The sequence below is a fragment of the Ambystoma mexicanum genome, chromosome 4q (assembly GCF_040938575.1).
Source record: "Ambystoma mexicanum isolate Mex_15411 chromosome 4q, UKY_AmexF1_1, whole genome shotgun sequence".
Lineage (NCBI taxonomy): Eukaryota > Metazoa > Chordata > Amphibia > Caudata > Ambystomatidae > Ambystoma > Ambystoma mexicanum.
The window spans coordinates 232,085,129-232,108,055 of NC_090928.1; the positions used below are offsets into that span (position 1 = coordinate 232,085,129).

The 22,927-nt window shown below is 46.3% G+C and overlaps 1 protein-coding gene across 1 annotated transcript in view; it reads right to left on the reverse strand.

Moving 5' to 3' along the window:
• The window catches only part of REV3L (REV3 like, DNA directed polymerase zeta catalytic subunit), a 1,615,620-nt gene that overhangs the window by 1,116,063 nt on the left and 476,630 nt on the right, over positions 1-22,927 (reverse strand). The window contains exon 5 of the mRNA XM_069607775.1: positions 18,083-18,179. Coding sequence (XP_069463876.1) covers positions 18,083-18,179 — 97 coding nt within the window. The remainder of the gene's footprint in view (positions 1-18,082; positions 18,180-22,927) is intronic.

A 22,927-nucleotide genomic window follows, 5' to 3' on the forward strand; every position in this document is an offset into this window, starting at 1 on the left:
CCTGCAGTGAAAACTCTTGGGGTCTACATTGACTCCACCTTATCCATGACACGCCATGTGAGCGCCATTACCTCCTCATCAGCGTTCTCTACCAAAATAATCAATGCAGTAAAACTCTACTTGTCCAAGACTAACCGACTATCAATAGCCAGAGCCACAGTTGGTGCAAAACTAGACTATTGTAATGCCCTACTCCTTGGGACCTCCAATAAAAATATCCACCGACTACAAATCACCCAAAATAATGCTCTCAGGGCTGCCCTTAGCATTCCTGAAAGGGAAAATCTCACACAAGCTAGGAGGGAAGCACACTGGCTACCAGTCAAGGAACGGATTCTATTCAAAACCTTGGCAAGAACACAAATGCATATCACACACTGAACTGCCCTACTTAACAGCAAAGATCACTCCCCTCTCCTCCTCCAGACCTACTCGGTCAACCAGGAAAACATGATGTTTGTCCCCACCTTCAAACGAGCTAAAGCTGGCAGGGCCAGCTTCCAACATCAAGCACCCAAACACTCGAACGCCTTACCTACAGAGCTCAGAAGTGAAGCATCCTACACAATCTTTCAAAAAGTTCTCAAAACTAAACTGTTTAAATAACATGCACCACGTGTTCCACTGTAACCAAGGAACACACTGTAACCTGTGAATCAAATGAAACACTCCTGTGATTATTGTCCCTACTTAAATGTATGTATACAATGTTGTGTTCATGTAACTAAGTAAGCTCTCTGCAACAGCGTTGCGATGCCCAAGGGCCGATTGTGCGCTTTACAAATGGAAATAATTAAAAATAAATAAAAGAGTGGGACTCAAGGACACAATGAAGACACTGCACCCAGATCACAACGTCCTTGGTGAACCAGACTAGTGACCCGGTCAGAGTGAGAAGCCCTGGAGACAGCGAGCCAGGGTGATCGATGCTGCAGAAACTTCTCAGGTGCACACAAAATGTTGCACAGGATTGGGTCTGTCAAGGTGGCGGTTGGGGACTCCCATAGGTGTGAGCAGAGTTCCAGGAGGTACCTGGGCCAAGACAATGGCATTCCAAAGGACAACTACTCTATGTAGACGACCCACTAAGGATAGGACACAAAACAGCAAAGCAATGAAGTAGCACATAAAGGATCTAGCAGCAGCTCAGCAGGGCACTAACGAATCAGCAAAGCAGGACTATCCCAGGATGGAGTGCAGCTGCATGGGTGCATGATCAGACGTCCCAAGAACCACAGAGTTGTGGAAGAGCAGCAGAGGACACTATGCTTCAGTGCAGCAGCAGAGCACCTACTGCTGTCCCAGACAAATATAGACTTACTTTTTGGGGAATTCTGTAGGACCTTAACGTCGCCTTGACTTTTATCTTTCCCCCCTCTATTTTTGGATCACTGACCTAATTAGGATGGTCATAGGGACTTCTAATGAAGTCCCCCGGCCATTGCAACCCTTTTTCACCCATTTAGAGTATATGTGCCTCGTTCGCTCATAAGCGTCCCAGGGGTGCTTCTTAGTGCCCCAAGGTGAATATATCACCCTACATTGGTTTAAGGGTGTGGGCTGGTGGTAGCTTTTACTTCATTTTGGCGTCACAACGGCTGCAAGCCAATAAACTGCGCTGGTAGCTCATCAGTAGTAACCAATGGGATACCAATGTATTCTATTAAATCCTACTCTATGCCATTTTGGTTTAAGAGGTTCCTTTGTTTGGTGAAATCACCAGGCAGCCCTAAATGGCTGATTTGCCCACGTGGGCTCTTTTTGAGACTAGCGAGGCAGCCTCAATATTGGTTATGAGACTGGGATCAAGCCTGATTTACATATGGTCTTTTCCCTTTTGTAACGGCTTGGCAGGTGAAGAACGATGGTCTGGAGGGTTGCCCAGAGCAATGCCAGAGGTGAAGATTAATTCAAAACCTTCCAGCCACCGCCTCTTGTTTTGTTATGACTTGTTTAGACCAGTCTCTGGCTCTATGCTGTCCATTTCACATCCTGTAGGGATGGTCTGGGATTGAGTGGCAGATTAAGGGATCAACCAGATTGTCTGGCCTACGAATCCTCCATGTCTAAACCCCTAATATGATTGATTGGTTGGCTAGCTTGGGCCAGCTCCTGTGTGACAAGGCCAGAATCCTGACCTTGTCAATGGGGGAGACCCACCACAAAGCAGGTCAGAGACAGTCCTGGCCCTGAGGGCGCAGGCAACTGGTGTGGAACCAACCCTTACTGCTTCTCCTGGTGTCAGTTTATATATCAGCAGTGCACCTTTGTCACATGCCATACCTTATTGTCAAATGCGCGCCAGTGTTTTCTTTCATTTGCAGAAATCGCCAAGAAGGAAGGGAATGGAGAAGAGAAATTTTCAAACACCAAGATGAACTGCTTACCAGACATGCCAGCATCACAGAACAGCAGGGGTATCCTAGCATCACAAAACAGCAGGGGTATGCCAGCATCACAGAACAGCAGGGGTAGCTGCAGCACTGAAGAACCCAGAGCACAGCTGAGTCAATGCTGAGCCACCAAACAAAGGAGAGGCGCTACAGAGAGGCACAGCTCTATGTGACGTTCAGGGAAATAGAGCCCCCCCCCCCTCCAGAAGCTTCACCAGACATCCACACACACACAAGCTGACCATCTAGACCACCAAAGAATTTTGGGACAGACATAGGCCAACCTTACTGGTGGGAGTGGAAACACCTGAAATACAACTTGAATATAGCCCATATAACCATCATTACCAGTGTTATGTGACAAGAGTGGGCAGGGCTAGTGAAAGCTAGCCAATCAGACGAGGGAGGGACATTTAAGCAGTGGGAAGGAAATAAAAGTGTGGGTTATCTGGGTGAGGTCAGCAATGGAGGTGGAACAATAGACCAGCAGAAGAAAGCAATGAGCTGCAGAGTGTGGAGGTATTTATTGGAGAAAGGGGAGGTATTGCCTTTGTGAGTGCTAGGGTTCTGTAGAGTGAATGTGCACACATGTTTGACCAGTGAATATAAGTTTGTGTAAGGAGTAAATGTGAATTGAATGGTACTGGGTGAAAAGAGGGTGTTTGTATGGTGGAGTGTGAGGAATAGAGTAGTAGGAAGAGGAGGGGAGTGATGGTAGTTGTGGTAATGGAAGGAAAGTAGCAGTGGGAGGAGAGGAGGAAAGTAGAGGGATGTGTGTAGTGTTGGGTAGTAGTGGAAGGAGTGTTATGTAGTAGTCGAGTAGAATAGTGGTAGTAATCGGAGGAGCAGTAGTGCGAGAAGATCAGTTATAGTGGAAGAGTAATGGGAGGAAAAGAGTTATCAAAAGCACAGGTAGGAGGAATTCGGAGTGAAACATCAGGGGGGACAGACAGTTGGTGGGGAGGGGTTCAGAAGAGGCAGATTAGGAGGGCAAGGTAAGAGTGAACGTGACTAGTCTTAGGCAGACAACAGAGTAACTGCAGGTACTATTCCCAACTCCCTGTAGAACACTAAGCAAGGCTAGAGTAGGGACAGCTAGGAAGTCCCTTATGGAGTCTGTGAGCCTGCATTCAGGGAAGCCACTTCAGCATGATACCAAATACTAGTATTTGGTATCATGCTGAACGGGTATGGGTTAATGATAACGCAGTATGGGTTAATGATCAATAGTACCAGCCATGGGTTATAGACATGTGGGCTAGGGTGGGCATCCGAAGAGAGAAAGGGACAGCCCTAGCTACACTCCCAAAACTCTTTCAGTCCAGACGCTACATTGAAATATCAGTCTACCATTTCACTGAAACATCTGATAATTTCCTACTGTAAACAGAATAAAAGTAGGTGTTCTTAGGAAATTCACCTTACCAACACTTCTGTTTCCTCCAGTCTATGATCGTTCCAGATTCAGGTCTTCACTGGACTCACCTGTTTTTTGCCGCACCCTTGTTGCTCCAGATTGTGGTCTTACCAACCATCCCTCCTGCTCCGGTTCACAGCACCTAAAAAGGCAGGAAGAACCAAGTGCTTTGGGAAGTGCATCTGCAGTCTTGCAGTCTGCGGAGGCAGATATCTATTAAAGGTTTCCTAGCGGAATCCCCAGTGTGATACTTTCCAACCCGGCAGAAGGCTAGCAACCAGCAGAGTTTCCAGAGGACTTCGGTTAACTTGTTCTGAATATGACCTTGTGCAATTCTCATTGCCTCACCCACAGGTGATTCTGTGGGTGAGACAATGGTTTTGGAAGTGTAGTGCCCATTTTAGCTAGCCCGAGCACCTTTTGTTTGGAAAGCAGTAATTCCATCCCAACTGTCTACTATCTGTTCAGAGACTGAGTCGCCATCTCCCGCAGCTTGTCTGGTAAAGCTCCAGCCGTTCCTATGGTATGTTCGATGCCCTTGCATGTTAAAAATAGCAATTATATCAACTCTAGACTGAAGTCTAGAAACAACAGCAGTACAAGAACCCAAACATATGCTAATTTCAGAGCTCTGACTATATTTTATCAAAGGACTTATATTTTATCAGCAGCAGAGGAAAAAGCAAGGGGGCAAGAAAGGATACAACATTTAAAAAAAAGCAAGAACATTAAATCTTTCGGTGGTTCCAATATCTGTGATTCAAGGATGTTTCTACCTTATTCTAAACAGATGACAAATCCGGGATGTGGTATTACAAATACTAAATCTAGTTTGAGGAGCACTTAAGACATTGCATTCTGGGGAAGAGACTAATTCCTGAGCGTCAAAGAAATTAGGGAATAAACATTGAGCCACTGCACTGGCAGATAGAAGCGCAAGAAGGAAATTGATTCAGGCACTGCATTCTGGGAAACCTAGGCTAATCCTGAAAGATCTGGGAAATAATAGAAGGAATAACAGGCTAAACAGAGAGGGGGTGAGAGCTTGTATGGTAATGTTTATTTGCAAGGTGCCTACACACAATGCAAGTGTTTCAATGCTGTCAAGGAGGGAGGGAACCACAGAAAAAAAATTCAGAGCCCTTGAATTTCTGAACGATACAAGTCTGCACAGGCAGAGTAAGTGCATATAACACAATTAACAGTGTAGATAACAGCAAATAGGTCTGACGATGATTCTGCAGTTTTTCCAAGCGTATGAGAAAGCAAGTGTCTGAACTTTTGAAGTGGCAAACGGTTCATTACCAGAGATTGACTTGAACCTGAGAAACAAACCAAGTGGGAAAACACAATCTGGTATGATGTAAAAAGAGTGTAAACAAAGAAAGCAAGAAACACCCAAAAGAACAGTCATATTTTTGGGAACAATGTAAAACCCCCAAAGACTGACCAAGCTGGATATTTGAAAAAATGATTGGAAGTACACCAAATCTAGATAACGATTTTTAAAACACTGATGAATCAAGGGAATTCGTCCTTTCGCTTCGAGGAGCCACCCCCATGGGGACTAGTGTGGTGAGTCTACTACATAAAACACTCCCTAGGTGACGGGGCAAGCAGGATGTCACTGGGGATAACCCCCTCTTAGGAGGACAAGGCATCCCCAAGCAGAGCTGCTACCATACATCCCTGTTATTCAGAATGCCAACTACTGGTTGGATATATGGCAGTTGAATAGTAGCCTAATTTGCAGGGCCAAATAAAAAGGGACTGGCTCGGTTCTGTTGATGACACTACCTGAAGCACAGAATCAATGGCATCTCCTCTCAGGTTCCGGGAAGGAACTTTAAATACTCTGTGCCCATGCAGAGGGAGAGAGCAAGCCGAGTGGTGAAACCCAGCAACCTGCGTTGGAGCGCTGAAGAGGGGTTGTCTCCCTTCCAGGATACTGCAGGCTGAACAACATTGGAGGCATGGTGGGTGAAGAGCCAGCCGAACACTGCCAAGACCAGGGCAAAGGCAAATAGTCTTGCACCGCCTAACCGACAGGAATCAAACCACTGTCAAACCAGTCCACTGACGTCCCACAATCTGGATGCCAAAGTCCTGTCGGTGGTCGAGAGCAGGAACAGAGGAGGAAGACCCGATCATTGAGACGTCAGTCACGGTTGCGCAACACCTGGCGAAGAACAAGTTACTTACCCCTGGTATCGTTCATTAGATTGGATGTTCCTCCTACGGATCCCTCATCTTGTGATAATATAGCTCTCCAGCTTTGCTGCTTTAGAATTTTCTTTTTCTACAGAGGCCGATGTATGTGGTGTCGTCGAGTCGATGTCCCTTCGAGGGTCTCAGTCGACAGTCGACGTCATCATCAGCATAAATGGCACATACAGTGCCCGTTGGCTTCAGTTCCGTTACTCTTTTCCCCTCTGAAGAGGAATTACCAGGCGTACCCAAGACCGTAGGCTCACAGAAAGTGGAGCGTGTAATAACATGTAAATTGTACGGTGGTGTAGGCTGGGAGGGGCGATGAGGAATACGTGGGAGGAACATCCAATCGAAAGTACGTTACCAGGGTTAAGTAAAATGTTCTGTGAATGGATTGTGTCCTCCCAAGTATTCCTCATCTTAGGATAGTCTCCCAAAGCAGTAATAATTTGGAGGTGGGAGTACCAATTAAATTAGACCGAATCATGGACCGAAATGAGGACGGCTTATGCAAAATGCCCTCCTTGACTGGAAGAATCCAGACAGTGTTTTACAAAAGTATGGATTGACAACCCAGTGGCCGCTGAACAAATATAATTTATTGGGAAACTGCTTTGAAGAGCTGCAGAGGTTGCCATGCCCCTTGTGGAACGAGCCCTTAGGTCTTTCGACAGGTCATTTCGCGCTAGTCTGTAGCATTCGCCAATAGCCAGCATAATCCATCAGGATATTGTCTGTTTGGTGACTGCCAGGCCCATTTTGGGACCAGTATATCCAAAGTTGATCAACCTGGTGAAATGTAGCCATCCTGGATATATAAAAAGGGAGAGCTCTTATTGGGTGAAGTGTATGTAACCTCTCCTCCTTTACTGGTTGAGGAGGTGGGTAGAATGTTGGTAAGGTAATTTTTTGTGACAAGTGGAAGTCGGAGACAACCTTTGGTAAAAAAAAAAAAAAGGAAGGTTTTACCCTGAGTGTGACTTTGTCTTTATAGAATATGGTACGAGGAGGCTTGCAAGACAGAGCCTGCAACTCGCTTGCCCTGCGGGCTGATATTATTGTAATGAGCAAAACTGTCTTTAATGTCCGGAGTCTTAAAGGACGAGTGTAGGGGCTCAAAGGGAATACATGTTAAAAACTTTAACACTAAATTGAAGTCCCAAACAGGTACATGGAATGGAACTGGAGGGTATATATTAGTAAGGCCCTTCAAGAATTGGACAACCAAAGGTATCTTAAAATATGAATTCTCCTCCAAGGAGCGTGTGAAAATGGAAAGCGCTGCTAGGTAGCCCCAGACTGGCTAAATGTAGGAGAAAAGAGCACCATAGGTGTGTCACAGAGATGGATCCACATTCTTATCCTTGCACCAGTTGCTGAACTTGTTCCAACAGCAACAGTACAAAGATTCTGTTGCTGGCCTTCTGACCGAAAGCAAAATTTCCATTACAACATCATGGAGGACTCAATCCTTGTAACTCATTCTTTCAGAAACCATGCGTGAAGGCGGAGTGTCTTGACCTCTGGATGGAGAACCCGACTTTCCTCTTGCGAGGGAGGTTCCTCTTAGTGGAAAACGTATTGGAGGGCAGATGGACAAGTCCAGAAGGTCCGGGTACCACGTCCTCCTGGCCTAATCCGGAGCAATTAGGATCATGGATTTCCCAAACTTTCTCAACCTCCTGATCACGTGAGGAACTACGGGGACTGGAGGAAACACATACAGGAGTGGAAAATCCCAGTCCAGCACGAACGAGTCTCCTAGAGCTCCTCTCGGGGGAAATTCCCTGGAGAAATACTGATCGCACTTCTGACACCTGTCGCGAACAGATCCACTTGAGGGGTTCCCCAAAGGGTGAAGATCTGATCTCTTGAAGGACTTCCTGAGCTAGTTCCCCCTGGGTACTTCCTGAGCTAGTTCCCCCCCGTGGGAGACTGCTCTGCCTGCTCAGAGCATCCGCCGCTGTGTTCTGCTCTCCGGCTAGGTGAACTGCTGACAGATTCCTTCTTGTAATGCCCAGAACCAAAGCTGCATTGCCTCTCTGCACAGTGGTAGTGACCCTACTCCACCCCTCTTGTTGAGGTAGTACATGACCACTGTGTTGTCGGTCATTATCAGGACATTCTTTCCCCGTACAGAGGGCAGGAAGGCCTTCAGCGCTAGTCTAATCCCTCTCAGCTCCAAAAGGTTGAGGTCTAGTTTGGACTCCGATGGAGACCAACGACCACCGACTGTCAGATCATTGGTGTGGGCTCCCGACCCCGTGAGTGAGGCGTCTGTCACTACTGTTATCTCTGACAATGGTTGCCAAAGAGATTCTCCCTTGAGGATGTTGTCTTTGCAAGCCCACCACAGAAGGTCCTGAGCAACTCTGCTCGGAATTTGTAGTTGGTTCGACATCTTGCCTGAGAATTGGCACCATTGTGTCCTGAGAGCCCATTGAAGGGATCTCATTCTCAAGCGGGCCTCTGGCACCAGGAAAATGCAGGATGCCATGAGACCGAGCAAACTCAAAATCGAAAGGCTGGAAGATGCTGAGCATTCTGGAATTTTATTACCATCTGCAGAATGTCTTGATCTCTCACCTCGCGTGGCGAGGCTTTCCCCGAGAAGTATCCAGGACTTCTCCAATAAATTGGAGACCTTGGGATGATATCATATGGGACTTCTTGTAATTGAGGGAGAAGCCCAATCTGTGGAGCGAGTGGCAGGCGATACTGAGATGTTCCTGGGCTTGCTCGGGTGAACGAGCCCTGATCAGCCAATCGTCCAGGTAGGGGTAGACGTGAATTCCCCACTCTCCAGAGACTCGCTGCCACGACCACCATCAACTTGGTAAAAACCCTCGAGTGGCGGTTAGCTCGAATAGCAGAACCTAAAACTGATGAGAACCGCCAAACGCAACCCTCAGGTACTTTGTGTTTGAGATGGATTGGCACATGAAAGTAAGCATCCTAACGGTCCAATGATACCAACCAGTCTTGGAGTTGGAGAGCCTGAAGGATCAGAGAAAGGGTATCCATCCTGAACTTGTCCTTCCCTGAGGAGCTTGTTCAAGTTTCTCAAGTTCAAGATGGTTCTCAATCCTCTGTTCTTTTTGGGAATCAGAAAATAAGGGGACTACCAACTCTTGTTCCTTTCCGTTACAGGTACATGTTCTATTGCACCTTTCTCTGGCAGGGTTATAATTTCTCGCACAAGGATTGGATATGGAATTTTGGCAGAGTTGGATCCGGGTGGATGACCCGAGGCCTTTTTTGAAATGGAAGGCATTAACCTTGGGACACCGTTTCCAGTGCCCACACATCTGAAGTAATGCCCATCCATTCGTTCAGATACTGAGAAAGTCTGCCTCCCCCGGGAGTTGTGTGGGTCCAGGCCTCAGAGTGGCTTGGAGGCAGCTGCAGCAGCGGCTGAGGGTACGGCTGCCGCTACTGGGGCTGATTTAGCACACCTTCCTCGTCCACCATGACGGAATCTTCTCTGGCCCCCTCTGTCCGGCTTGTCCTCTTCCTCTTCTAATTAAGCAGTAGAAATAAAAGGATTTTCCCCTCCAGGAAGATGAGTCCAAATAGGGGTGTTGAGGTTGTCTAATGGCGGCGCTAAGGAATTTAGTCACCGCCTTCGAGGTCTGCAGCTTCTCCAAACTCTCATCCGCCTTGCTACCAAACAACCTCGAGCCATCAAAGGGCATGTTGCGTAGTCTTGCCTGCACGTCTGATGCAAACCAGACTTCCTCAACCATGCAAATCTGCGTAATACCGTGCTAGCAGCCATGGATCTGCCGATGCGGTGTGCAGTACCCAAACCGGAATGCAGACATTCACTCATTGCCTCGTTACTATGCTTAATGAACGCCAGGAAGCAGTCTCTTTCTTCGACTTCCAGGATGTGTTCAGCCGCCATAGCAACACAGTCCCACAGGGTAAACGTAAATCTAGATAATGTACAAGTCACATTAGTGTATTTCAGAGCCATACTACCTGCAGTGAAAACTTTACGTGCCCAGGCATCTACCCTCTTGACATCCCTGTCAGGGGGGATGGAAGGATAAGCTGACTTGACTGGTTGACGTAGCCGCCTAAAGTACCAAGCGTTCAGGAGTGGGATGCTTGGTGTGATATTCCGGGTCACTGCTGGAAGGTCTGTACTCCCTTGCCAAGTTTTTATTAACTGCAGCCACAGTTTCCGGGGTCTCCCAATTAGCAGAGACTATTTTCTGAAGAGCCATGTGGAATGGTAAAATCGGGTCTTTGAGGGCCCTGGTCCAGGATGTCAGTCATATCATCCTGTTCAAATGATGGAGTAGGCCTACTCCATCCCATAAACTTAATTACCTTTCCCATTAGTTTTCTGTAGGATGAGTCAGCATGCTCAGAGGGGTCAGGCCTGCCAAACTCCAATTATGGTGAAGTATCAAAGCCACTAGCTGAATGGAGATTATCACACAAATCGCTCAGTCTGGATTAATCAGAAATAAGCTCTTCTGCCACATTGGAGGTGTCAAACCCTCATCAAAGGGTTGGTCTTCCTTATAAATTGCAGACAGACTTAAAATAGATGTTTTTGGGGAAAGGCTTATAAACCTTGTACTGTACTGTCACTGGCTTCGACAATGTCGAAGTAGTCGTCCAGGGCGGCTTCGAAAATGGCGCAGGTTTAACCAGCGTCGACAGCTCCGACTTCGACAGAGTCGGCAAAGATGTCGAAATCTTTGAAGCTTTGAGCTTTTTTGCCAGAATCAAAGATGGACTCTGTTCTCGACTCGACGACACTCTCAACGACTTCTCTTCGGATCAAGAACTTTCTCGATGTGGTGCTGGCTTTGAGCTCGAGTTCAAAGTTTTAGCCTTCGACTTCGCTTTGTCGTCCTTACTCAGGGCAAATGGGGCATGGCTCTTGCTTTTCTTTTGAGGGGGTCGAGGCCACATTCTCGCAAATACGCAATATCTCACTACGAAATGCATCCCACTTTGCAGGGGAATCTGACTTCACTTCGTAGGGCATCTGGTTGCCTCCATGGAGGAATCACTCGAAGTTGAAGGAGACCTATGGAGTCTCTTTGCCTCGATCGCAAACTTTTTTACTTTTTGCGCCGGGAAGAGTATCTCTACTCACCAGTCTCTTTCTCCCTCTTCGAAGGTGACTTCGATGCTAACCTCCCCACCACCAGTTTACCTATACGCTCCCAGAGAACCTTCTTAGTCATGGTCTGACAGGACACACAGTCGGTGGTACGATGCCCGCAGCCCAGACACCACAGGCAGAGGCGGTGAGGATCAGTAATTGACATTTTCGACCCACAGTCCTGAATTTTTTTAAACCCAACTTGGGAGTCGATGTAGTAGAAGAAGACATTTTCTCACGAAAATCTGACTGAAGCGCGCTGTTATTAACTCGAAGCATTAGCTCGCAAAAAACGGAACTGAATCCAACGGATGCAGCATGCGCTATTTATGCTGATGAGGATGTCAACTGTGCCCCTTGAGGGACATCGACTTGACGACACTGCATACAGCGCCCTCCGTCGGAAACATTTTCGAAGCAGAAAAGCTGGAGAAATATAAGATGAGGAATACGTGGGAGGACACAACCCATTTGAAGTCTTCTTCCCCACAGCATGAAAAAAGGTGTGCGGCTGGTCAGAGGAAGCGGGAGGGGATCGGAGGGATTCCCAAGAAGTCCATGAGGGTCCAACGTGGAGAATACCCCATGAGGGGGTGAATGTAACCAAAGCATCCAAAGGTCCAAGAAGCCGGAAAGTCCACAAGTGGCTGATACTGAGAATATCCCACTAGGGGGTGAACGTAATTGAAGCATCTGAACGTGCAAGAATACGGATAGTCCACAAGTGTCAGACACACCCCAAGAAGGGGGTGAACTTAACCCAAGAATCCGAATGCCTGAGAAACCGGCAAGCCCACATGGGGCTGACACTGAGAATATCCCACGAAAGGGTGAAAGTACAGCAAGAAAGCAAAGGCCTAAAGGGCCAGACAGCTCCACGTGAGCTACCAGATATAAAGACAGCACCAGATCCGACCAGGGTAAACAAGGGACTCATTGTGATTGTCACACAAGGCAAGGTCAAGAGCACAAGCCACTCATATGTGGAAAGGAACTCTTTAAACTTTTGTGACAAACAGCATGTGGGTCCCAAGTAATCATCTCCAGGAGGAGAGAAAGACTGGCAGGACCCATCAGCAGGCCATGGTTTAAACGAGAGGGACAAAAATAAAGTTACAACTGGGTGGGCGTTAGAAACCAGCCATCGGGAGCCAAGAAAAGCAGGAGTCAACTTACTTATGCCAGTTATATGGTTTAGTTGTAGTGCTCAGGCAAGCATACGATAGTGGATAGCATAGGTTTTGGACAGAAGAAAGTCAGGAACCTATCATCTCAGTTACTGGGTTAGTGAGGTGTCCTTTGTTAAAATGTGTTGGGCCAGCTCTTCTTGACTGCCTCCGATTTCTAACCAAGACTGACAATCCCGATGAGTTTATTTTTATCAATCGTTAAACTTTAATTGGTATTATTGCATTCTTTGGGAGACCCTATCAAAACAGTCAAGAGATGGAACATCTGGCAAGTCAGGGGTTAGGGTCAGAAGTGGAGAATCCAGAAAAGGACTCAAGAGGTGATCAGTCCTGTTTTTCTGTCTTGAGATCTTACTTTATAGTCTAGCAGCATGTATAAATAGTGCAGCCAAAAATGTGGCAACAAAGACGTTTTTCACATTGGTCAACATTTCACCGTTTGATATGTGAAAGATGCTGCCAAAGAGAAAATGTAACCCCTCACTTTCAGCAAGGTGAAGTTTAGTGGCCTGAGCTATAACACTCTTCAAACATCAAATTCTAGATATGCCTCTGGCCATAGTATCTGCAAGGTTTTCTGGTGATTTTCATCAAACAATCCTAACTTAAATGGATATGGCCACTGGTGGAAAATGTTCAGCAAAATCAGTCAGACTTCCACAGTTCTAAATGTCAGGTTGGCAAGTTTGCACTTGCCTCTCGAAGATGAATAGCGTATGTGGCAGAGAAGTCGTCCTCTTCCTATATAACGGCTCAGAAGGTGCAGGGGTTCAGAGAAAAAAAGATTTATTTTTTATTTTTTTTGTATATGGTTTACATATGAAACCTTTACAGTCATGTTTAATTAATAACAATACAGATGTTAAAATGTAAGTCATGAAATTATCATTACAGTATAAAGCGCTCATACCAAAGAGTCAATACATACACAATTCAGTATATACTTTCATGATAAGCGAGTCAAGTTAGCCCAAATTCATAAATAGCGTAACCAGATTGGGCGTAAAAAGAGAAGCAGGGGAAGTAAGGAACCCATCCGTGGAAAGGAAGGCCAAGCATAGTATCCTTCCGGGGCACCCAAACCACTCTCAAGCCAAAGCCGGGCCAGTCCCAAAGATTTAATTAAACTGGCCACAGCGAGCCCGTCCGATAGGTTGTTGATAGATACACATCTAGACCATATATAATCATCATCTCCCAAGAGCCCCGAAATACAAAATTTCCTCCGGTATAAGTTCCTGTTTTTTCTAAGTTCGAAGCAGTCTAGGAGAAGATGCAGAGCTGTTTCTAAGAGCCCTATCTTATTGCAGAATCCGCGGTGATTGTTGGAATCAATCAAGTTCCTTCTCTTCAGGACCTCCCTAGTTAATGAAGAGTTCCACCTAAGTTTCAGGAGAAGAGAACGGTAGTACCAATTGGGGAATCGAAACATCATGAAAGAAGGAGTTCCTCTTTTTCTATGTTCATCTTTGATGTTACACGTAGAGGGGTAAGAATGTAGACGTTCAACGTATTAGACCAGTCTAGTGTGTAAAGCAGTTTCTTAACCTTATCTGGGTTGATCATGGTGATTCCCACTAGTGTTCCAGGAAAGGAAGGGCAATAACCTGGGACAACCTCTTTGCACTGGCAGCTCCACTCCAGTGACTTAGTACTACAATGCTGAGGAAACTTTGGGACAGTCCCTTGTGTCCACATTCAGGCAGGCAGTCAGCCAATCAGGCGCACAGTGCCTGTGGGTGGGACCTGGTTGAATTGAGTGTGCGACAGATACGCATTCTGGGTTGTGGATGTCTGGTATCTGGTGTTTGACACAATGACTGAGACAGCCCTGTCCGAAACCGGTATGAATGCAGTGTGTTGTGATGAACGGCATGGTACTTGTCCGAATCCACATTCTGTGTTGTGAGTGTCTGGATGGAGAAGAATGGCCTGAATGCACTGTGCACCTGATTGGCTGACTGACTGCCTGAATGCCCTTCTGAGTGATTGGTTGCCTGAGTGTGACCCAGCAGAATGAATGGGAGATCAACAGTATATCTGGGGGCCTCTCATTGCTAGAAATCGTTCAGAAGCTGGAGTTGAAACGGACATTGAAACTGAAGCTTAACTTTGAAGCCCTGCTAGAAGAGAAGTATTGCTGCTGCTCTACTTCGTCGATCTGAAAGCTGCTGTGTCATGAAGAACTGATCCAGAGAGGACCTGGTTAGGCGCCCTCTTCCCGAGCTAAGAGGGACCATCGTGCACTGCTAACCTTTGCCGAAGCGCCGTGGAAGTCAGCCTACGAAAGACTGTCAGCCGGAGACAGGGACCGCCGACGAGTAACTAAGAAGCACCGGACAGCTGCCCACTGTTGTTGACCAGGGTTTGCAGATTTGCTATGACCGCTGGAGGCCCGTCGAAGTTAGTTGCCCAGAAGCAGGGACTGCTTGCCGCTGTGCCGCCGACGACCGGAGCCACAACGCTCCATTGATTAAGACATTTGATTCCCGGAAGCGCTTGTCCGCACCCCCGGCCACCTTATCACGCCGGAAAGAAGGCCAGGCTGTCGAGGCGCCGAGGAGCATCTGCCGGTGGGTTTCCCGCCACCCAAAGACTGTAGAGACGCCGGATGACTAGACACCCTTGCTGGGCCACAGTTCTTCACAAACTCTTTGCGGTCCTGAACTATTGACATCAAGGTGCCCCGCACGCCTCTTCATTGCAGGACGTCTTCGACTCGTCGTCAACGAGCTACCGCCAGGAACAAAGCTGCTGCTTCGACGCCATCAAACTTTTCATCGAGGATCATCAACGCCAAGTTCACCTTCTTCGAGGCCCATCGACAATCCGTGGCTCCTGCTCTAAGGAGGGAGTCACTCAAGAAGGATCCATAGGCGCCTCCTCAAGGAACTCTGCTATTCCAGGTACTATAGGGTGGTAGAAACATTTTAGAAGGAAATAAGACTCATTGAACAATATTTGGACTGGGCTTGTAGTATATATTTATTTTACAGGTTGCCCAGGTTGGGGGGGGGGGGGGATCTCCACACAGAACTGTGTCTAGCGGTAGGAGCCCAATATTCTGCCAATTGTTCTAACCAACTGCTTTCCTACTAGGTCTATTGTTGGTTACCTTTATTAATTGATTTGTGTGACATTTGACCAGAGTACAGTTGATGCACTTTAATGAAATCTGATCTAAGTGGTACCACAATTATGAACTGTATATATTTGCCATTGTAGATTAACAGAGCACAAAGTGAGTTATTGTGATTGTATATATAACCTTGAACCGAATTATATAAAGACTGTTTTCACTAATACAGTGTGCGGACATTCCTTTGTGGGTGCTTGGGGACTACGCTGTACTTAAGAACCAGCCCACATTACCTCCTGAGAAGCTAAGCATTGATTGCTCATCAATTGCTATCAACAATAGAGAATCTTGGCTGGGGTCATCTGTGCCTCTCCTCTACCATACAGAGATCAGGAGTACAGACACCCCCCTCCAGTCTTTACATAGACAACCCCAAGGCCTATGTTGTAACAGGAGATTATGGTAGAGATCCAATTGAAAGGCCACAGCTTTATTTTCACTTTAACTAGGTTTGAGACCAGCATTTCATGCGTACAGAAATCTAGTTTGAACAGAGAAAGCCTGCATCCCATCCACCCAGAATATAAGTAGTAATATCGATAACAGAACAAATTTCCAGTCTGGAAGGTAAATCGGACAATCCACTCAATGGTCCAAAAAGGCCGGCTGGTGCTGGTCCTGTGAATACATAGAATATGAAAGCTGGAAGAATTGGAGGATAAAGTAGAAGGATTTCACGCCTTTGCTAAGCTCACCCTGATTGTCGTCACATCTGTCGGAATCACTCTGATCCCACGTTGTCAATCACTCAGACTTGCAAGGTGGGAAGATCACTGATGAAATTACCTGAAGAGTGCGACACAGTGACCGGGTTTGAGAACACTGCTTCGCTGTGCATAGACATTCTCTTTGAGTCCTTAGGACTAGGTGCCTCAGACGTAATTCCTGATATTAGCTTAAAGAACACTAAGATCCCAGAGGATCCCAAGGACAAGTCCTAGAGTATAATTAGACGCCTCCAAAAAGGCAAAGTGAGTATGCTCGTCATTTAGCAGGAAGCCTGTGTAAATACACCTTTACCAACAGGTAGAGGAGGAGGTTTCTAAAAGAGTTATTCACACTTAAAAATTAGCAGCTCACAAAGATTGCAAAGGCACCAGGAGTGATCTGACATGAGACACTAAAAACTGCATAGTAACCAGTGATGGAAAAAACCAGCTTGCAGACCAGAGTTGCTTGTTTTACAGATTTGGGAGTCAGATGCAAGGCAGCAACATGGAAAAAATCCTTGAGAAAATGTGTAGGATAAAGTGTGCTGCCTGTTCACAGTGTCTACCCCCACAGCGATGGAACTGAAGCACTGCCGATTGTGGCCAGAGGCTCATGGGGGGATGTGGGTGTGTCAAGCATGCACGTCACTATTTACAAAAAAGTGCTGCTGTCCCATCTCCTTTCAAAGGACAACATTCTAAACATCTAGATGAAAAGGGTTGAGGTATAATTGGTTCTGCTCATGTAAATGTACAGGTTGTGGTTACTGATACGTCAGAAACGTTTTGTAGGAACGACATACAGTCCAGACTGAGAACATGAAAGTGCTGTGTCAAGATAGACAGAAGACTGCATTTTGGTCTGCATTAACGCCATGCTGCACAAAGGCATACATGGTCACACAATTAAAGGACTAAGTAAAAAGAATGAGCTTTAAGGTTTATACTGTTGAAGGGGACACAAATGACTGATTGGCTTCATATAAACCGGAGTTAGGTGATTCAGCAAAGAAACTGTGAAATCAAGAACCTCACTAGGATGAGGGATCTAGCGAGCAGAACCGATCAATTTGGCAGTATATTGCTGTGTACAATCAGGTTTTGTTTCCACTGACATTGGTCACATTTTCCCATGCACTGTTCCAATTTTTAGGAGCCAAATCTAGTCTTTAAATGTGATCCTACTGTTTGGAAGTGGCACCCATGTTATTTCTCAATGGAGTGGATGGGCCCTTGTGCAAAAATATAGTCTGGAGGCACCTTTATAGGGAACCCTCAAAGAGAGAATTGTGTTGAAAAAAGCAACAATATGGGAGGGTGTAAATAATGCTGACACATTAAGAGTTGTGCTGCTGTCAGGACCTGATAAAATAACAGAACATAAATATTAGAGCCCACTGTGGCTCATCGGGTGATCAGGTGCTTGGAACACAGGGTCAATCTAACGGTATAAAGCCCAGCAACCTTTCAGCTGTTCTAAATCTTGTACTGCTCCCCTGCTACATAATTTAAATGTTACTTTTTGTTTTACTTACCTTCTGCCTCATTGTAACCTCACCCTTTCCCATGCCACAGTCCTCTCTTGTGCCTCCATACAAACGGGGCTGTTCCTAGACATCATCCTGCCATTTTCATGGTGGACATTGTGTTTGTAGTTTCTTTTTTTAGAGAAAGGATTTGCCTCTGCCCTACCCCCAGTCCACAAAAAACATTAGCACCCTAGACATTATGCCAAGGAACGAGTGGCTGCAATGCCGGACGGGGCGGGTCATACTGAGTGCTAACATTCCACAGCCTTGATTAAAAGCATAGAGTTACCAACCGGTGCAGCATGCAGCTACAAGCAATATAACCTATATAACAGACCATGAGTGTATTAACCTAATGTACTGACCTTGGTATTTCATTCTCCTCCCATCGGAAAAAAGTACCATTAAAGGATGTTTCGTGCAAGTTATCTTTGTGGCATCCAGTTCCTTCTACTTCTTCACCTGTTAAGAACAATCAATAACAACTTCAAACTTTCATGGCCATGCTTCATAATCAACATTCGATACAGCATGTTTAAACATGACAAAAAAAATACAAGATATTAAATTCAAGCCATAGAATGGGGCATCTACGGAATGATGTTAGAATAAGTCTCATACCAAGGAGACAAACAAAGGGATATTGTGGATTACTTACGCTGATTGTTGATGTTGCAAGTGAGTACTGGGCTTGTTTCTTTTCATTAGCTAGCCGCCCTTGCTCATTTTTGTTGGCTATTACTCCAGTCATTGCAAGTGCTTCCCAGTGGAATTACTAGCTTCTATAAGCCAGAGTAGCTGGGTATGCATATGCAGTGTGTGGGGATGCAGTGCAATGGCACAAGCGAGGCTGATGCAAGTATCTGCAACCAAGTCTCTTAGCTGTTGTTTTCAGGATGGAGTTGGTAAAATGTCAATCAGGAATAAAAACCAAAAGGGAACAGCGATTGAAATGTGTCCGATGAGCCAGCTCAAAGTGAGGGGTGTGGAGAGGAGTGGGGTTTGAGGTGTTTCCACTGTCTAGTCAAATCAAAATATCCTCAACCTTTCCTTAATCAGTCCTCGTCCCTCCATGGACATCACGTTATCCAAATAAATGTTTCAACACGATGGAGTACCAGCATGTTCCAAAACCTAAGCTTGAGCAATCCTATTAGCCCCAGGCAAACCCTGATCCAAGTAACACAAATCCCAAAGTTCAGGCCAACAGGAGATCCAGAACCTAACCCTATAATGTTCAGCCCTATACTACAGAATTATCCAGAACAAGGCAGGTCCTGAGACTCCTTTAAGAATACCCCCAATACTGAGGGGGGAGGTGTCTTCCTAGTCAATGGACTTTCTCTCATGCTTATGGTGCCTTCACCAAGGGTCTCCTTGAGGTCCTTCCCAGTATCCAGCTCTCCAGGCTCTGGGCTTTCAGTGTGCTTCCAATGGACTCAGACACGCAGCAGGCACCTCTCTAGGTCGTTCCCTCCTACCCCTTAGATATCAGTTTGTTTCACAATCTACAACAACACTTCCACCTTCTTCCAGGTGGCGTCTTCCTTCTTTATTAGGGTTCTTGTAGCAGAATTGCCATCTCCTTGTAAGGGTGTCGAAGACGAAAGCAAACACAAAGGTGGCATGGATTTGGTGATAAAGGCATTTCTTGTATATGAAAGATCCTCACTATTCCCACCTACCAAGAAGGGTTTCTTTTCCCTCAAAACAAATCCAAAAGGGTCTGTCAGAACGTCCATCAAATAAATCTCCACCATCCTGTGTCACAACCTACTTCTATCCCTCAGACTACAACTAAAAGATAAACTAACAGAAAGTTCCCCCAGGAGAATGGCTCCCTTCTCCTGCTTCTTGAACAGTGCCCAAAGAATGTTTTCTTGCAACGGAAATGCCAGGGGGAATGACTCCCTTCCCCTGGCTTATGGGTTTCACTCAGTCTTTATGCAATTTCCCATCCAGGAGAATGGCTCCCTTCTCCTGGTGTAGATTTACAGTTTCCAATAAAACCAGGAGGACTACTTTCTGCCGGTGTCTCCAGTACACAGCTCAGCCCAGGACCAAGTGAATACCTCCCTTCTGCTGCTATTACTTGGTACAGTTCACCACAAGGCCAGGGGGACTCCACTCTATACAACTCGTTTGGTAACAGGCGAAGGACTCCCTTCTCCTGGTATTGCTCGGCACAGTTCATTCTCACTGTTGTGGTCCCATACCCTTCTCGGGTGGCCAGTGGCTTCCTCGTTACCACTGCGCCGAATAAGATTTCCTCTGCTGCGCTCTCTCACTGTTGAGGTCCCAGACCTGATGTCAGTGGGCTTTGCCTCTCCACTGTGACCATGAAGATGTCCTCTTATTCCAGGTATTCTCTTCAGGGTCCTAGACCCTTCTCTCCTTATGCCGTTTAACAACTTTGCTATTATTGGGCCGATGAAAAACCACATTTGCCTCTGTGTCAACCACTGGGTCCCCTCTGGTTCTTGTGCAACTCCCCCCAACCTCTTCCGGGGCTCCGGTACATTAACGGGATTTCCTGGGGCTGGGGAACACTTCTCTGGTTCCGTGGACTAATCTTCTCTGCACTCGTGGCTTTGCGGTGTCTGCCTGGCTTCGGGATTCGGTCTGCCTCCACTCGGCAGGCGGAGAACTTCTTTGGTGTCGTCTTGCCACCCCCTCTGCTTTTCCTCAGACGCCGAACTGCACTTGAATCTCCGGCACTGGAGAATTCTGACATCGGCTGCTTTCCCCAACAGGACTGGATACCGCTCTGACTTCCATCGCTGTTGAACCCAGTGACCTAGGGCCCTTTAAGATGAGGTAGCAATACTTTGAGATGGATGGGGATACAGAAGTTACTCAAACATCAATAATCAAACCGACTCTGGAAGTTGGCAAAACGGGGTGCTGTTTTATTTGCAATTCTCTAAAACAGGGAGTTACAACGGACATCAATGGACGTTCGCTCGATTTCTCTCAAAGTGTTACATGAAAAAACAGTTATATAGTAAAAACTCATATGTGATTTCATACTACGTGGCAAACTACAAAAACCTACTTGGGATGTGATAGGTTTACTGGGAAAATCTAAGTATATGGTCCATACTAACGGAGGTAAGTGAGTCAATAAGCCCATCCCAAGAACAAATCATCTTTCGTGTCACTCTAATACTCAAAACTTCATTGGTTATACAAACTATAGGGCTCTTCGATACGTGACCCCCTACCATTGGTTGTGCACCTTTTTACCGCTCTGGAATATTCCACACGCTAGCAGCACGCAGGCTACCATACACAGTGCGTGATCACGCCTCCCCTTCCAATTTGCCCCATATCTATCATGACTCTTGCAGTCTACCAGTCAATTAGGCTTTGAACCTGGCCTTGTAGAGGCTCTCTGCGCCAGAGAAATAAAGGGAGTATGTTCTTGGTTTCAGTGTAGCTCGACCCAATGTCTATTTCGATCGGACCATGTGACTGGGAGACCGCATTTTCAAGCCTTTTGCAGCATTTAATTTTATTAAATGATGAACTTGTCATGCCTTTAGTGTTTTTCCATTACAACTCAAACAGAAGTTTCTTTCCCACGCACATTGTAACTATTGGATGGACAACCAGGCTCACAGTGGCCCAGTCTTCTTGGTGCTGGGCCAGCCAAGCCTTTCTTGAATTTGTCTTTTCGCCATCAGTAATTTTCCAACTGCGCACACTGAAAGCCCTTTCTGATCACAGGTTTTAGCCTTACTTTAAAGTGCACTGTGGAATAACCAGGTTGTATGCATTATACATTGGCGCATTGCAGCAAAACTATTCCCTACATAGTCAGCCTTACGATCACTTTGTCTACTTTCGTTACTGCATCTGTACAAGTGTAAACTGATTTACATATTCTTCAGCGTTTCTGTAGCATGAGCATCTTCATCTCGAGCCCGAAATGTTGCTCATCTTTACCATCTCCACTTCAGATCTTATAGAATGTCTATACCCTTTTGCCTCATGCATTTTCTCTAGGTGTGTCATCTTCTCCACATGACTTCTTCTCTTTCACTCATTTTCACACTTAATTTCTGGACTTTGTCCAACAAGCCATTATTCCTTTGTGAATGCATGTAAGGTTTTCTCAATGGAGACCTTGCTTCCAGGATTCTCTGTGGTACAGGCATCCTTACTGGCACTGCACGTGTTGCAATTTCCAGCTCCCACATAGAGACAGCATGGGGCAGAGCTTTTGGTGGGGGTACTGGACTCCTCCTCTACACTGTGCCTCTTCATGTGGCTGTGCTTGGCTCCGCAGGCGGGCTTGACACATGCGATAGTCCTTTGTTACATTTTATACATTGTATCCTGTTCCTTTCATGTAGATTCCACAAGTCCTTCTTTGTTACTGACTTAATCCGCATGCCTCTTTGGGGCCACCTCGTACCAATGTTATCACAGTCAATGATCTTTATGTCTTGTATGCTCATCCTAGTACTTTTGGCTTTAGGTCCTACGTTACAACAATACATAGGTTTGCTTTCATTGTAGTGGCTCTGGACGAGGTCCTCCTGGATAATACCACCCCTAGTGGGACTATTGGGTACCGGCCGCACCTCCCTAGCTTCACGGAAAAGGGGCTCCCCCCCTTGGAGAGAATTGACAAAACTTTGTGAATCGTCACATCTTCCTGGTAAACCGTCCTCCAAGGCTTCTTTGCAACAGGCAGCAGTCTGCCTTCCAACAATGTATGTCTACATCCTCTGGGTCTTAGACATTAAATCCCTGCCTGAAGCCTCTTTTATAACCGTCAGGTGTGTTTTTCCAGTAAGCAGACTTTAGGCTGGCTCTTTCTTGGGTTCCTGTGTTCGGATTAATTGCATAAGGGACACTTCAACCTGAAGGGGTTATCCTTTTACCTATGGGTGAGGCTTCCAACATGCTTGGGGACTCGTGACATCTTGGTTTTCTTTGGAAGTGGTTTGGTGGTTCCCTGCAGCTCTGCCCTTCCTTGAGGGACACGTATGGATGATTTCAGCTTTCAGCACTGGTGAGCTGCTGGCACTTTTCTACTTGAACTGGGATTTTTGAATTTGCATGCCAGCTTGGTCGAGCAGCATCGGCTATATGATCCACAATGTTGCAAGTCCCTGGTGAGAGCTGGGACTTGTAGGTCTCTCAAATATAAACGATGGTGAGCAGCTCTGACTTATCACAAGTGGTAATAGTGTGCTACG